A 16,412-nucleotide genomic window follows, 5' to 3' on the forward strand; every position below is an offset into this window, starting at 1 on the left:
TATTATTTATTCCAGAAGTGGATTACATCTTGGGGTCACCAATTTTCCAAAATTACAATAAGACGCCACCTTCATACCAAAAAACTGTTGCTGTTTTCAAAAACTCCTTGGAGCTTTAATTGAAAGCGGGCTCTAAGCTCGGATTAGACAAAAATAGAGCTTTTTGGCCTCAAACATCAGAGGTGGTTTTGGTGTAAAAAGGGGGATGATTGTGAAGAAAATAACATTCCTACGATATGTGAAATAGTGTGGTGGATATGTGGCGTTGTAAGACCGTTTTGTTTCTAAATATCCCGGGAAACATGCTAGGTATCAATGACGACAGACTTCATCAAGTACCGGGGGGCTCGTTCTTCAAGTGCGCGTAAATCATGCGTACGATCATTTCTATGCATAGGGGGATTTATCAATATGAATGTTTGCTTGATAGTTTGCCCTCACTTGACCACGGCACTAAATTTGTAAGGATTTATTTTGGTGAATCACACTAGCCTCATGTTAATAAACCATTTTTGAATTATTATAATAGACTGAGTAAATGGGAAATCAAATGGGAAACTTATTCTCTGATGTAAGATTTATCAATCAGTGTACTTCAGAGAGTTCAATACTAGAAAAGATGGGACCAAAAAAAGAAAAGATGGGACCCATTTGATAGCAGTAAGCAGTATCTCGGCAGACATCGTTTGAGCCATTTTCTTTCTATTGAATGTATTTTAGAGAGGCAAAATAAGATAGTAAGTGCCATTCCAGTGCATCTCCATCTGCCATCTCAGCTGTTGTTTAGTGCAATAGGACATTGTCAGTATAGCATCTCACACAGGATGAGCTGGCCTACAAAGGCCTGCAAAATGAAAAGTTTCATACACTTCCATACACTGTTGCTCAACAGGTTGGAGTCAAGAGTTCATTTGCCATTCATGGCTTTCTAATGTGGTGGATAAAGATGCTGCTAAATGTAAACGCGGCAGGTTGAACGCATGACTCCACCCTGTTGAGTGACAGTGTATGGAAAGTGTATGAACGTTTTTGTTTTGCAGGCCTTCATTCTGCAGAACAGCAATGATGGCGTTTGTACCTAGGCTGCATCTGTTGAGGATGGGATGCCCCTGTCCAAAGTCCTCCTGGCTGTATTTCCTCAATTAAAGGTTCGACTTCTCTCATACTGTTAGTATCAAGCTAAAACAGAAATATGACATATTTTTCATAGCCTACCATACATAGATACACACACATAAAACAAATGTCCAGTTCGGAAATGTATTAACAGTTAATCCTCCGAATATAATTCAACAAACAAAATGAAAAGTGACTGGGTGTACCTGAATTGTTGACTACTTATAATGTGAGGAGTGAAATGCAGGTTTAGATTGTACCTTAGATAGTGGCAAGCTCAGACATACTGGACATCCAGCTTGATAATATCAGACTTTCTGCCCCAAAGTGTTCTCTTTCTCCTGCTATTCTCTCCCTCTGAGGATGAAACATCTAATGCATCTCTACAACCCCCGCCTGTCATCCTCTCCCTCATCCGTTACACTCTTCCTGGATCTGTTCATGGCTCCTGCTGTGCTGCAGTTCATGGAATGTCTTCTGTCGTAGATGAAACAACTACCCTTTCTCACCCCCTCATCTCCTCCCTCCAGGGAGCCTCCGTGGAAGGGGCCTCCCTGTGTTCCCTGATGTGCTCAGGTGCATGCCGTTTTCCCATTTACCAGAGTTACTCTCCCAGATGAAGTAACTAATATCTTTATCTTGCCCATTCTCTCTGTCCCTCACCTCTTCTCCCGTTATATGGGGGTTTGTCGGTGGTTACTGCTGTGCTATAGTTGCTGGGGCTTCTCTGTGGTCTCTCCCTCTTTCCCTTCTTCTCCCTCTCTCCTACTTCTGACTGTTTCCTCCTCTTCTTCAGGTATATGTTGGGTCTGTCGGTGGTCCCTGCACTGCTCCAGTTCGTGGGGTTCCTCTTCCTGCCTGAGAGCCCTCGCTGGCTGATTCAGAAAGGTCTTACCCAGAAGGCTCGGCGTGTGCTAAGCCAGATCAGAGGCAACCAGAACATTGACGAGGAGTACGACAGCATTAAAAACAGCATTGAGGAGGAGGAGAAAGACTGCGGAGGAGGTAGGAGTGGAGCAGGAGGCACATTTATAAATGAATGAATGGGTTAATTCTGGTAACCTTTCTACATTTTGCCAGTATTCCAGAAGTCTTGGTTGGAAGATTCCTGGATTGACACAGGAATGAGCAAGTAATTCACGAATGTTCCCATCCCATTTCTTTCTTTCTACTCTTTGTCTTTTCTGCTTTTTGTCTCTTTCAGTTACTCCCTCTCCTTTTCCTCTTTCTCTCTGTCCCTCTCTGCTCTCCACACTGTGTAATAACCAGGGCATTTTAGATGCATCAGATGATTGAAAAGTGGCATCATGATGGGACAAGAGAGATAGCTGAGTAGAGGCAGTAGAATGTCTGATAAGATGACAGGAGAAGTATGATTTTGCTCTAATCAACAGACACCAAGCTGGGACTGGGAGAGCTGAGAACCCAGTTATTGAAGGGTCTGGTGAAGTGGCACTCCACATACACCCACACAAAAATGTACACACCCACGCACTCACACTCAAACACGGCAATCAGTGCAATAAGGGTGAAAAGGCCTTACCCAGAATGCCTGGCATGTCCCAGTAGCCAGCTTGCTGCAGCACAAATGTCCACCACAGTCGACCCCTTTGAACAGCTGCCAAGATGCCGCCACAACCTAAGTGAAGTTAGCACACACTGTGTTGCTGTCACATGCCAGTGAGTTAGCCATTGCTTAGACAGTGCCCTACCCCAAGCAGCCTCTGGAAAGCAGAAATGACACTGGTCGCATGCAGTCAGTTTGGGAATTGCTAGCAGCGAATGCAGCACAGAAGGAGTGTACAGGTAATGCACGGAGATCATTTAGCTCAGGCTAGGGCTGGAAGCAGATGCGGTTTTGTTAGAAAAGATAATCAGATCCACACTCTAATGGTTCAAATAGAGCCGTGCAGAGTGTGTCTAAAACCAGAACTAAGCCCCGAGCAGGATCAATTACATGTTCAAATAGCATCGAGGTAAACCTTTTTCATAGAAAATGATCATCAAAATGCACCAAAATCTAAAAAACCTTCCATTTCCATGCATTCAGCTCTGTCATGCAGCTCTGTCATGCAGCTCTGTCATAGTCCTTGCTGACTGAATAGTACAGGGCTGCCCAACCCGGTTCCTGGAGTTCTACTGTCCTTTGGGTTTTCTCTTGAACCCCACTTGTGACTAACCCGGTTAAGCATTTCATCCAGCTAACTGGTGAGGGATTGTGGAAGCCATTTGACATGGTTCACATGAACGAGGTTTAGAGCTCAAACCTGGCTTGGAAACCTTTGTCAATTAATTCTTGCTGGATGTTTTACACATTGCCAGGAGCTAACCAGAGATAAAGCTCCAACAGGGTTAGGGCAGAATCGATTCTATCACAACTGGACCAACAACACCGCTCAATAGGGGGCATTTTGCTCCATTGGAGAGTTAGATTTAAGCTGAATCAGTAACGTTGTCCCTTTTCTTTAGAAAGTGCGAGACATTCCAATCAGTGTGATGTAGGGCCGACGTATAGAGCCATGGCCTACCCGGGATTATATCACTTGGATGGCGGCGCTTCCGACGTGCTCAAAACCTCACAGTCATTTCTAGGTATGATCGTTAAGGGATCACGTTGTGTCCCACCGAATTACCAACTGAAACGCAACCAAGGAATGATGATTTAGTGATTTGTACTGCATTCTCAGGTCCCTGTCCACTTTAAACTCTTTTTGTTCAGACAATACAAAGGCATCCCCTGAAAATAAAGTGGGGGGTTAAGGAGAGGAGAATGTGCGTCATTCCTCAATTATGTAATCAACAATTCCTGATAGTCCTTCAGAGAACACTAGCCTTTTAGTGTTACCCCATGCTAGGATTGGTATATGATGGAAATACCTTAGGCAATCACAGTGGGATCAGTACCGCTAGAAGTAGTATATTACCTGTATGTAGGTATACCCAACAGCTCTGTTATACCTGTTCTCATACCTGGAAACCCTACCCCACTGACATCGCTGTTTCCATGGTAACTGTCCCTCTCTTCATCACCTCTGATGTAATGTTCATTCCGAGTGTTACTCTAACCACCGTGCACATGTAAACATCCCGGATTAAATTAACAACAATTACAGTGACGCAGACCGAGCGACAGGTCAACAGGACCGCAGTAACAACTGCACAGCGCAATAAGTAGTAATGTCCGTGTGAGTTACTTACTACATCTCTGGATGAAAGGTTAATACATTACTGACACAGATGGCCGGTGACGGAGCAACGCGACAGCAATAACAACGACAACACACCAGACAGCAATATCTGCCTCCATCAGTTCTCTTCAGCCTCTGCTCCTTTCTGTTGTACATTCTTTTTAATTAAAGCATTTCGCTACTCACCGCATTTCTCTTCTGTAGAAGGTATTACACGTGCCAGTCGCGGAGGCGTTGAAAGATAGTCTTTCGTGCTAGAATGTTTTTATTTTTTATTACTATGATTTTTTTTTAATGAGCCATTATAGCCGTGCCGTAACCAGGATTTGTACAGACGTTTTGCAAATTAATGTTTTAGAAAACTGGAGAAATCTGGAGCCCTTCAAGATTATCATACAAAAGATAATCTTTACTTTACCCTGATGCAATAGTATACAAAGCATCAAATACCTACTAAACTTGTTATACTGTATCGACATATTAGCCTTTCTTACCTGGCATATAAGGCTGGGAACAATATTGTTGCCAGGACAAAGTAAGTAGTTTTCTTTAGAATGTTGTTTTAGCTCTATGCACCTGATGCATTTAACAGTCCAGCAGGTATTCTAATAGGGTGAAGCGTCTTCACACCGTTAGTCAGACACTTAGGTAATTAAATAATCAGACGAAGCTCTATGTGCTTCTCAAAGGTGTTATCTTTGTGCTAATAGGCTCAATGGCGGAGACAGCCTTGAGCTACTCACTGACCCTGGAATGTTGGTCTTGTCTATTAGTCCATTTCAGTCTGCAGAGGATTCGGTATTACAGTCCAGATGGTGAAAGATTGATGTGTCTTTTGGGTGATATTGATGGAGAAGCGAGAGTGTGTACAGTGTGTGTTGTGGGTTTGTTTGTGTGTGTGCGCCTGTGTGTGTGGGTGTATGAGCGTGCAGCCATTTGTGGCTGTGTGTGGTGCATGTGTATGTACTTGTGCTGTATGTGTGTGTGTTCTGTTTACCCATGTCGCGGCTGGGAGATTACTGTAATTAGGGCTATAGGTTTCTTTGATGGGAGAGCTGTTGAAGACACTGATGATGCTAATCATAAGACTGATATAAAAACAACACACTAGAATCTGGTTGAGGGGTTTTAGAGGGAGTGGTGTGGGTGGGGGGGATATGGAGAGGGGGAGGCAGAGGGGGGTATGAAAGACAGAAATACAAAGGGGGAAGAAAGATAGTGAGAAAACAAAGAGGGAGAAAAGAGGGATTCTCTTCTAGTGAGGCGGAATATTGGGAAAACAAAGAAATGGGAACATGACTTAATGCGAGATAGAGTCCATGCAAAGAGGAGTGAAAAGGAAGGTTTTAGTTCTTAGCTAAAGTTTATATTGTATAGTGATACAGAATGTACTAGCTGCCAGAAGGCTTTGGCTTTCAACTCTGTAATTAACAGCCTATTCCTTGACATGCTTTGAGATACAGTACCTCCAGTCTGAATACCCCACAAATGATGGCCGTTTACCTTTTTTTTAGACCAGTACAATTTAAATGTGATTTCTCATTACCTTAAAATAAATGTATTTCCCCTGTGCTTACCAACCACACAAATGTTCCCAAAGCACAAACTCTCAATTTTATTCATAATTGCTGTTTTGTGCTCAATGCCTGCTATGCTTTCAGGTAATTCAATTATGCAGTATGTCATTCATAATGAATACAAGGTTGGCTACTATATTTGTTATCTGCTTGCTGTAGAAATTTACAATGTTCCACTTTGATTCACTTGTAGTCTATGTCTCACTATAGTCTTTCACTCATATCTGCATGAGAAACATTGTGTTAATATTACAAACAGTTTTATTAAATACTATATATTTTAATAAACAATACACACATAGTGAAGTAAAATCTGAATAACAGCTAACCAGTTCACATAACTACATATTATTAAACAGAAATAAGAACATAGAATAAATAATGGGTACAAGAATACAATGAACATTAGGGGGGACAAAGCTTCTAATATATCTACTAAATAAATGTGCCTTCTCTCTTTGAGAAATGTGCCGAAAGGAGATGAGATATTAGATTAGAATATATTCTGATATACATTAATCCAGGAGTGAGTGCAGTGTGTCATGCCTCTTCTCCTGTAGCTTAATAATTCATCGTTTATAATTTTATGGAATCCTGTCTGCAGTTGCTTTAGTTCTTTGGTATGAATATATTCCAATAAACATTGTTGAAAATGGTGGGAATATGCAGTATCAGTCAAAAATTTTGACACACTTGTCTAATGGACTACAGGCAAATTACATGAAATGTATTGAATCAAATAAAAAAGCAGCTGGTTTGAGGTTTAATTGTTTGAGGGGAGTGTGGGTACATTTGGATAGAGAGAGCCTCAGAAATACTCATGTCTTACCCAAATGTCCAAACTTTTGACTGGTACTGTATATATATTGATTGCCATTGATTGCCGTGATTAGCAAAGAGGAACGACAGGGAAACTTCATATTTATGATTTTGTAGGAGGACATCTATGCCATGTTGTAATTAATGTAGAATAGTTGGTATGTGATTTAGGATGTGAAGAAGTACCCTTAGGAAGTAGGATGTCAAGTAAGATGCCATTCTATCACGCTTCAAGCTTGGGGGTGGACCCAGATACAGACACGGACACAGGTGACTTGTTTCAAGTTAACAATGATTTATTTGTTTGGTGAAGATTAGTCGAGGAAGGCAGGGTCGATAAAGGGGTGGCAGCAGAGGTACAGCCAAGCGGCAGGCAGAGAGGAGTCACGGGCAGGCAGGAGGTCGGTATACAGCCTGGCGGCGGAGGTACAGGCATTTAGCAGGCAGAGTAATCGTAGATGGGCAGGAACAGAACTGGTAATAGGTAACAGGGTTATTGCGGGAACGCTTGGTGCAAACACACAAGGCCAACTGGCCCAGGATGAACATAGAACTACTGGTTAAATACCCAAGTGACTATTGGGCAGATGGGAGACACCTGGAATGGGTGGGGCAAGATAAAACAGGTGAACAAAATCAGGACGTGACACATTCAGGATTTCGCATAAGATGTCATGGAAAATGTAATGATGTCATGTAGGAAGTCATGAAGGGTGTCATGTAGGAAGTCATGAAGGGTGTCATGTAGGACATTATGAAGGGTGTCATGTAGGACATTATGAAGGGTGTCATGTAGGACATTATGAAGGGTGTCATGTAAGACATTATGAAGGGTGTCATGTAGGACATTATGAAGGGTGTCATGTAGGACATTATGAAGGGTGTCATGTAGGACATTATGAAGGGTGTCATGTAGGACATTATGAAGGGTGTCATGTAGGACATTATGAAGGGTGTCATGTAGGACATTATGAAGGGTGTCATGTAGGACATCATGAAGGGTGTCATGTAGGACATTATGAAGGGTGTCATGTAGGACATTATGAAGGGTATCATGTAGGACATCATGAAGGGTGTCATGTAGGACATCATGAAGGGTGTCATGTAGGACATTATGAAGGGTGTCATGTAGGACATCATGAAGGGTGTCATGTAGGCTATATGGTAGAGGATTTAATTTATGCCTGGAAATGGAATGTTGGCCAAGAAGTGGCCAATTTACGGTACAACCCCACAGGGCTCTGGTGAAAATAAATGCTTAATACTGTGCAAATGGTACCATTTGTTAACTTGTTCTATTATAGTCGTGTTATTATTCTTTCATTTGACTTGGTCTGAGGCGTGTTGCAGTGTCTGAATGACACCCGTTTTCATTATCTGGAGGAGCGTGGGGATTTGCAATGTTAATTGGAATCAGGGGTAAATGAATATTGACATGCTAGCAGCATTATCTTCTAATTTAGTTGAGCTGATCGGGTTTTGAATTAATATTAATTCTCTTTGCTGTTCTTTGGCCCAAGGGAAACACTCTCAAAAATAAACTGAATTAGTATACAGTGAAGTTTATTAATTGTTTTACCACGTAACTATTTTTTACTTGTGGATACAAGCAACAGTTTCTACAGACATAAACCTTGACCTAGTTTATAATCTTAGAAGGGCTGTTATTGTACAGAGGGCCAACAACCATCCAAATGAAGTCATTATAAGTGATGCATTAGAGGTCAATGGAAGGCTATGAAAGACTAGAGAACAGCTATTATCAATGATCTCTGTCAGAGCCAGATGAAAGCATAATGAGGAAAGATTGAGGAAAGAACCTTTGTGGTGACATTTGAATAAACACAGCTATACGCTCACTTTTACCCACTCTGACCCCACTCAGAATAGGATGATACTGACACATTCAGAGACAATGGGATCATACTGGCCTGCTCAGAGATAATGGGATCATACTGGCCTGCTCAGAGATAATGGGATCATACTGGCCCACTCAGAGACAATGGTATCATACTGGCCCACTCAGAGACAATGGTATCATACTGGCCCACTCAGAGACAATGGTATTATACTGGCCCACTCAGAGATAATGGTATCATACTGGCCCACTCAGAGATAATGGGATCATACTGGCCCACTCAGAGACAATGGGATCATACTGTCCCACTCAGAGACTTTAGAATGATACTGCCCAACTCAGATAGTAGGATGATACTGGCCCACCCAGATAGTAGGATGATACTGGCCCATCCAGATAGTGGGATGATACTGGCCCACTCAGGTTACAATGTCTCCAGTGATTCACCCCACATTCACTTTTCAATTAAAATATTTGTTGAATAAAATTAGTCATTTACAGTACAAAATATCCATAATCATAATAGAGTCATAATAGATAATAACCAACCAAATAAACAACCTATGCTCCAATCTCCATGCCCTAATAGACACAGGTTATTAGCTCCTTAATAACCTTGGCATACGTACATCACAATATTCATTATGGCTACCTCACATGAGAACATTTTGTCACTAGTCATTAAAGGGTTGGAATGAAGAAAATAGAATCCACAATGTTCTCCATCACCTCTGTAACATTGTTCTTACTCTTCTCTCTTCCCCTCACTTTTCCTTTTTTCCCTCTTTCTCACCTTCCATTTTTACATCTATTCTTTGATCTTTTCCTTCCCTCTTTCCCTCCCTCTCCTTCACTCTTCCTTTCTCTTTCCCCCTCTTCTTCACACTGTTCCCTTCTTAATTTCCTTCACATTCCTTTTCCACTCTCCCTCCTTAATCTCTCCTATCTTTTCTTATCTCTCCTTCTTTTCCTCCCTCTCTCCTTCTGTCTTTCCTCCTCTTTCCTCCTTTTTCTCCTCTTCACACTCTCTACTCCCTTTCCCCATCACTGCAGAACTGTATGTGTCCACCCTAGAATGCATTTTCTCAATTCCATTTGCACATTTAACATTGGGAAAGGTGAGCATCTGGGGAGCCATGACTCCCAATGGCTGATTAGATTTATTACCAGACTGTTGACATAATGGGACCAGACATCCCACCTCTACCTCTCCACTTCTAGCTCCTGGGCAAAAGCAGGGCTACATTGATTGGTTGAGACTGGAGGTGTGCATGTGTGTGTGTCCATGTGTGTATGGGGGTTAGGCAACTGTACATTATTTATTTCCTCTGGTCATTTTGTACTGTAAACAACAGTTGAGTTATTGTTCTGTGTAACATCCAGTGTGTTAGATTATAACAGCAGTGCCTCTGCCCCAGTCCTTATTAGAAGTACACGTGCGACCAAACCATGAAAAAAAGATTCAGATTCAGAGTAAAATTATAAAGGAGCTGGTTGCTGTAAATATATATGTTGATTAAACATCAATGCAATTGTATTTAACCAACTCACAATCTGATTGTATCCTTACAGCCCTACAGTTATACGCCACATCAAACTTTCCAGCTTACCAAATCCTGGCTTGTATAGTGATGTGTTATGTTTTATGTCTACATTTCATCATCTCCTATTGTATCTTTGACTGTCTCATCACAAGAATAAACTGCGTCTTCAAGCCAGCATTTGGTAAGCTGTTTTTTTTTTTTGCACACTGTGCTTCCTACCTGGTGGTTACATGGGTGAACATAAATTAGTCACCCCAATTAAGTTAAATGTAGTTTAACACGATGCTATCCACTTTGTCAGCAATGACTTCTACCTCATTCATCATGGACTACACACAAACTCTGCTTCAAACTCTAAATCCTAAAGCCAGCACTTCCTTTGATTGCAATTGCAGTGACCAAATCATTTGTTAAAAGTCCTAAGCACGTCTCAAGTCTTAACCTTCAGGTCTCAAGTCAAGTCCCAAGCAATAATGGGCAAGTCTCAAGTAATTCCCAAGATCCACAGTTCAGATTGAGTCAAGTCCCTAATTTTTGGTTTCAAGGCTTCAAATCAACGGTTAAGAAACACAACGTGCCATTGGAACACAGGACAGGTTTTTGCTGATGATGAATATGTAGATATTCCATAAAAAATCTGCCGTTCCCAGCTATAGTAGTCATTTACAACAATAAAAATGTCTGCACTGTATTTATGATCAATTTGATGTTATTTTAATGGAATAAAATGGCTTCACTTGCAAAAACAAGGACATTTTTAAGTGGCCCCAAACGTTTGACAGTAGTGTACATTATTGAACAAGTACCCATTTATGTCGACTTTGATTGAATGGATTAATTTGAGAATAGATTTTTCTCCTGTTTTGGCTGAGAAAAGGCTTGTCTTCTCAAAGCACCATAGAATTCCATCTGTTAAGAGTCACAAAGTGAGTTTGTGGCAGACAACTTTAAGGTGGATTTCAGAATCCAATGAACAAAGCTTTTTCTGAAAGTTTCTTCTGAAGGAATAATGGGACTCAGTCATGAGAAAAACATCCCTAATAGAAAGGCAAAAAAAAAATGTATAGACAACTTAGGCCAGAGATATCACACACATAAAAGAGAGAGGCCACATTTTGTCAGATCTTAGGATATACCTGCCTTTAAATCAATACTTGCCTGATTGAAAACAAAAAAGGAGAAAGTACAAAATAATGATCTTTGATGTCTGCCGCCTCGCAGCACTTCAGTTTGCAGTAGATATTTAAAAATACTGTAAAGGTTGGGTTGGTGGACATAACAGTGTGGACATCTGTATGAATCACGAGATGGTATGTAGGAAAAATACTCTGATTTGATACAGATATTTGGAAAATGCACTAGGCTGATGATTGATTATGATAAATTGGTTTTTGCACAGAACATTCCAGAAATGTTTTCATTATAATCATACAGGTTTCCCAAAACTAAGAAAACATTGGAAGCAGCATTAGACAGCTACTGTAAAGTAAAGAACATTGAATACAACCAACCATGGATATTTTCATGGCAGATCTTGATAAAAAAAAAACTTGTCGAAAATGAATCTACTGTATAAGTGTCTTGACTTTCAAAATGTTGCAGTCTTAAATTAGATACATCATACATAAAAGTACAAATAATCTACAGTGGGTATAGAAAAGAATCACCCCCCTTTAAAATAATCATATTTTGTTGCTTTGCAGCCTGGAATGAAGACAGACACCGTTTTTGTTTCATTCAGCTGTATTTACTCAGTGCAACTTATAACATCCAAGTGAAAGATAACACCAACATTAAAAAACAATCACAGAGTTGGAAAAAGGATCACCCCCTTGTGTCAGTATTTTGTTGAACCACCTTTTGCTTTAATCACAGCCTTTAGTCTGTTGGGATATGTCTCTACTAACTTTGCACATCTAGACGATGCAATATTTGACCACTCTTCTTTGCAGAACTGCTCAAGTTCAGTTAAATTTGAGTCTGGGTTTAAGTCTGGGCTCTGACTAGGCCATGCAAAGACATTCACCTTTTTCTCCATAAACCACTGCGTGTTCAGTTTTGCTGTGTGCTTTGGGTCATTGTCATGTTGGAAGGTAAATCTTCTTCCCATTGACAACTTTCTGGCAGAGAACCGCAGATTTTCCTCAAGAATTTGACAGTATTTTGCCCCATCCATTTTTCCTTCTATCCTGACAAGTGCTCCAGTCTCTGCTGCAGAGAAACAACTCTATAACATGATATTACCACCTCCATGCTTTACTGTAGGAATGGTGTTATTTGGATGGTGAGCTGTCTCACCAGACATATCGTTTGGCGTTGAGGCCAAATAATTCAATTTTTGTCTCATCTGACCATAACACGTTTTTCCACATGGCCTTAGAATCTTCAAGGTGCGTTTTGGCAAAGCTCAGTCGTGACTGTATGTGGCCTTTCTTGACGAGTGGCTTTTTTCTAGCAACCCTCCCATACAAGTCACATTTGTGGAGAATTTGTGATATTGTTGTCACATGCACACAATGACCACTCTTTGTTCATCCAGTTTGGAGCAACGTCCTGACCCAGGGAGGGTCTGTGATGTACCAAATACCTTCCACTTCTTAATAATAGACTTCACTGTGCTTCTAGGCACTGATAAAGCCTTAGAATTTTTTTGTATCCATCTCCTGACATGTGCCTGTCCACAACTTTATCCCGGAGATCTTTTGACAATACCTTGCCACCCATAGTTGATTGTTTTCTTCAGTTGCACTACCGAGGACTGAAATGCTTCAGGAAAAGTTTCATGCTGAGCTAATCAAAATGACCACAGCTGATCACAGTTGAAAGTCAGTTGGCTTTGTGTTCTATTGAGAAGGTGATTAACTACACCAGGTTGGGTTTACAAGTGTTTTTTATTTGTAAAAAAATAATTCTGACAAGTTGGTATTATATCTTTCACTTGGATGTTATAAGTTGTAAATACAGCTGAATAAAACAAATTATTTTTTGTCCGTTTTCATTTCAGGCTACAAAGCAACAAAATGTGATTATTTTTAAGGGGGTGATTCTTTTCTATACCCACTGTATACTGTCTTGTCCTCTTAACCCATTTAACGAGGGGAATTTCACCCCTACCCTATGAGTGCAGGAGCCTGTTGGTTTTGTCAAACTACCTTAAAACTGTTAACTTTTGAGAGAGAAATGTATATGATTGTGAAACCATTGTGAGGAAAGCACCTGTCTGTATACAGGTAAATTACCTAAACATTTGCTAAACTTTATTTTGACCTAGGGGTAGAAGCTGTGCAAAGTTTGGATGGTTAAACACTTGAGGCTCTGGTACAGGATGCCATGCCTGTCATGCGCTAATATAGAGGATAGTCTAAACGACTGCATTACTGGGGTTATTTACTCTTTGTTAGGCCTTCCTCCCGCACCTCGTCTAGAGGATTGGATGGCACAGACCTTGACCCAGTGATGCATGTACCCACATTGCGAGTCTAATTATTGCAAGGTAACATACCAGTACAAATACTAATTAAAGTTTTTCTTGTTTGCTTGAGCACTTTTGTCCATGCAGAATTCACATTTAAAACACCCATGTCCAAACTAAAACACTGTTGGCCTGACAATTTTAATCTTGCAAAATTCACTTAAACACTCAAAACATTAAATACATGACACAAAATGATGTACTTGCATCACAAGTTATTCCAATCAATTATTATACAATTATTATACAATAAATACTACCTACAACTGTCAGAATACCTTAGCATGTTTAACAGTCCTTTTTATGAATGGGCCAATTGTTGATTCTGTAATTATAGTTTGTACCATAAAAGGCAAGTAATCATAACAGTATCACTGCATGAGCTGTTTTTTTTTCACTAAAATAATTTCACTAAAGATGACAAATGTAGAATGTCACTGAAGAGCATGAATATGCTGAGACCTAAGGCATACAGTTTGATTTACCTTGTTCCTTTACAAATGCTTTGTACGCAGAATAAAATAAATCAAGCTAACAAATCCATGCAAAAACAAAAAAAGACAATTTCTAAAATATGTGAAATTTGCTTTGCGATGAGAAACTATTTTGCAAGTTCGTTTAATTAAAAGTATCTTGGCAATTGTGAAAAACTGTAAAATGACATACAATGAATTACTGGCGCACTTTATGTTCTACAGGTCAATCATAAAAATAAAAAAAAGAGTTGAGTGTTGAAAGAATATTAATGGATTTAAACTAATCTTCCAAGGCATTTACTTTATATATGTGAACATCTGAATGAATGAGTTAAATAACAGTATTCTAAGTGGATTTGTTTATAATTCTAAGTGGTTTTCTGTATAATTCAAGTTATTTTGTTGATTCCCTGGTAGCCTGTAAAACATGCTTCAGTAGTCTAGTTTGTGTTGTGGCGTTTCCAATGACGACAGCCAGTCTTGAGATCCATGGTCGGTGTGTAATTGCTTTGCCGCTGCTTCTCATCTTTCCAGAACGTACTGATTTATGATCTTGTTTATCTATCAACTGACCCCCACATTTAGAGTGATGGTTTTGACTCAGATGTTATTAAACTAAGTCTCTGGACTGCCTGATACTCTGGAAGTGGTTGAGTTGGGTGAGATTAGAAAGAGTTGAAAGTAGAAAGAGAGAGAACGGATTTGGTTGTGGGGCTGAAGCTCTCGGTTTGAAGCAGGAACTGACTGAGTGAGTGTATGTACACAGCACAATCAATTGGCTCACATCTTCAGAAAATCAGTATTCCTTTTAGACTTTGTTGTAAGCCAGGGACGCGTATGCAAAATTTCCGATTCCACTGCCTACGATTCCTTCTTTACTTCGAACTAAAATAACCTCTATGGGTGATGGAGAGATGAGAATTAAAAAGTGAGAAGACAAAGACAGAGGGGTGAGAAAGAGGAAGTGTGAGAAGGAGAGAGACCCCGAGACAAAGATGCATGACACCACACAGAGAGAGAGAGATGGAAATATATACAGTAGAAATTGAGAGAGCTGAAAGAGAACATAAAAGAGCAAGACTTCCTCAACACTTCCAGTCCCCTGCAGGTTTTAGCTTCTTATTAATTTTCAATGAGTTTCCCAGTGCAAAGACGGCTGCAGCTGGTTCCTGGTGATTCTCCCCCGGTGCTTGTCACTATGCTTGGACGGGATCTATGCATATGGAGAACTAACCTTATTTGGCGCTCTATAATTTAACTGTGAACAGTGTGATAATGACTTACTATAATCGCAAAACAAACAAAAGTACTCATTTACCTATTGCTATGGAGTTTAAATGAATGGTTCCTCGTGTGATGTGCTGTTTACCTCTTTGTTGTGTGCCTGTGTGTGTGTGTGTGTGTGTGTGTGTGTGTGTCTCGTCTTCCCGTTCCAGGCCTCTCTTCAAGGCTGTCTGCTAGCTGTCCTACATGATAGCACTATTGAAGGACCATTAAACAATATGCTTTTTTTCACACTGCATCTCTGCCTATCTGTACAATAGAAATGCCACAGCTGATCTTTCTCTCAGTGTCACTGTACTGTCATCCTGCCAGTTAAGAAAATGACCATCTGAGCTGGACATTGCGTCATCTTTATAATCACCCATACAGTTCTGCTATATGAAGCCCGCCCCCCCCCCCCCGCCCTGATATATGTGCTACATGTGCTCAGTTTGAATGCTCAGTGATAATACCATCCTAATGGCCTGCAGGTGGGCTAGGGGAAGATATGTTCATTTCGGTGAATGGGTAATCAAAAATGAAGGGAGATTGGGAATACAGGATGAAATCTGAAGCTATTAAATGTGCCAGGCATACACTGAAAAGCCTATCTGTTGACTAATACAAGTGGAAGGGTTTTAAAAAGAACCCCTCCTGTCTCCTGGCTGTCTCAGTGTGAGATGGGATCCGACTCTCAGAGCTATAATTGTTGCACTCTTACATAACTTGAAAACAGTTAGAACTGGAAACAAAGAGAACACTTAAACCTTAAAGTGAACATTTTAAGTACCTAACTGTAGCTCTCTTCACTCTCCGCAGATGATGAAATGACAGATACGCTTTCTTACTGACTTGATTGATTATTCATTGAGGTGTTTGTTGCTGGGTTCTGTTTGTCTGTTTGCTCTAGCCAGGATGTTGAAGAGAAGCATCACTCTTTGCACTGGCATCAACAAATCCCTTAGTAACTAAGTCATGTCCTCTGCTCCTCCCTGTGGTTTGAGATGTCTGATTCTGGGAGCTTTCAAAACAGCATCAGTCTTTGCAGTGACATCAACATCTCCCTTTGTAAAGTCGTGCTTTCGGCTCCTCTGTCTCT

The 16,412-nt window shown here is 40.5% G+C and overlaps 1 protein-coding gene across 1 annotated transcript in view; it reads left to right on the plus strand.

The window, feature by feature from the left end:
- The window catches only part of LOC105028202 (proton myo-inositol cotransporter), a 78,799-nt gene that overhangs the window by 25,036 nt on the left and 37,351 nt on the right, over window positions 1-16,412 (plus strand). Inside the window, exon 3 of the mRNA XM_010900766.3 lies at window positions 1,913-2,121. Within this exon, the coding sequence (XP_010899068.1) occupies window positions 1,913-2,121 (209 nt within the window). The remainder of the gene's footprint in view (window positions 1-1,912; window positions 2,122-16,412) is intronic.

Source organism: Esox lucius, chromosome 23, assembly GCF_011004845.1.
Source record: "Esox lucius isolate fEsoLuc1 chromosome 23, fEsoLuc1.pri, whole genome shotgun sequence".
Classification (NCBI taxonomy): Eukaryota; Metazoa; Chordata; class Actinopteri; order Esociformes; family Esocidae; genus Esox; species Esox lucius.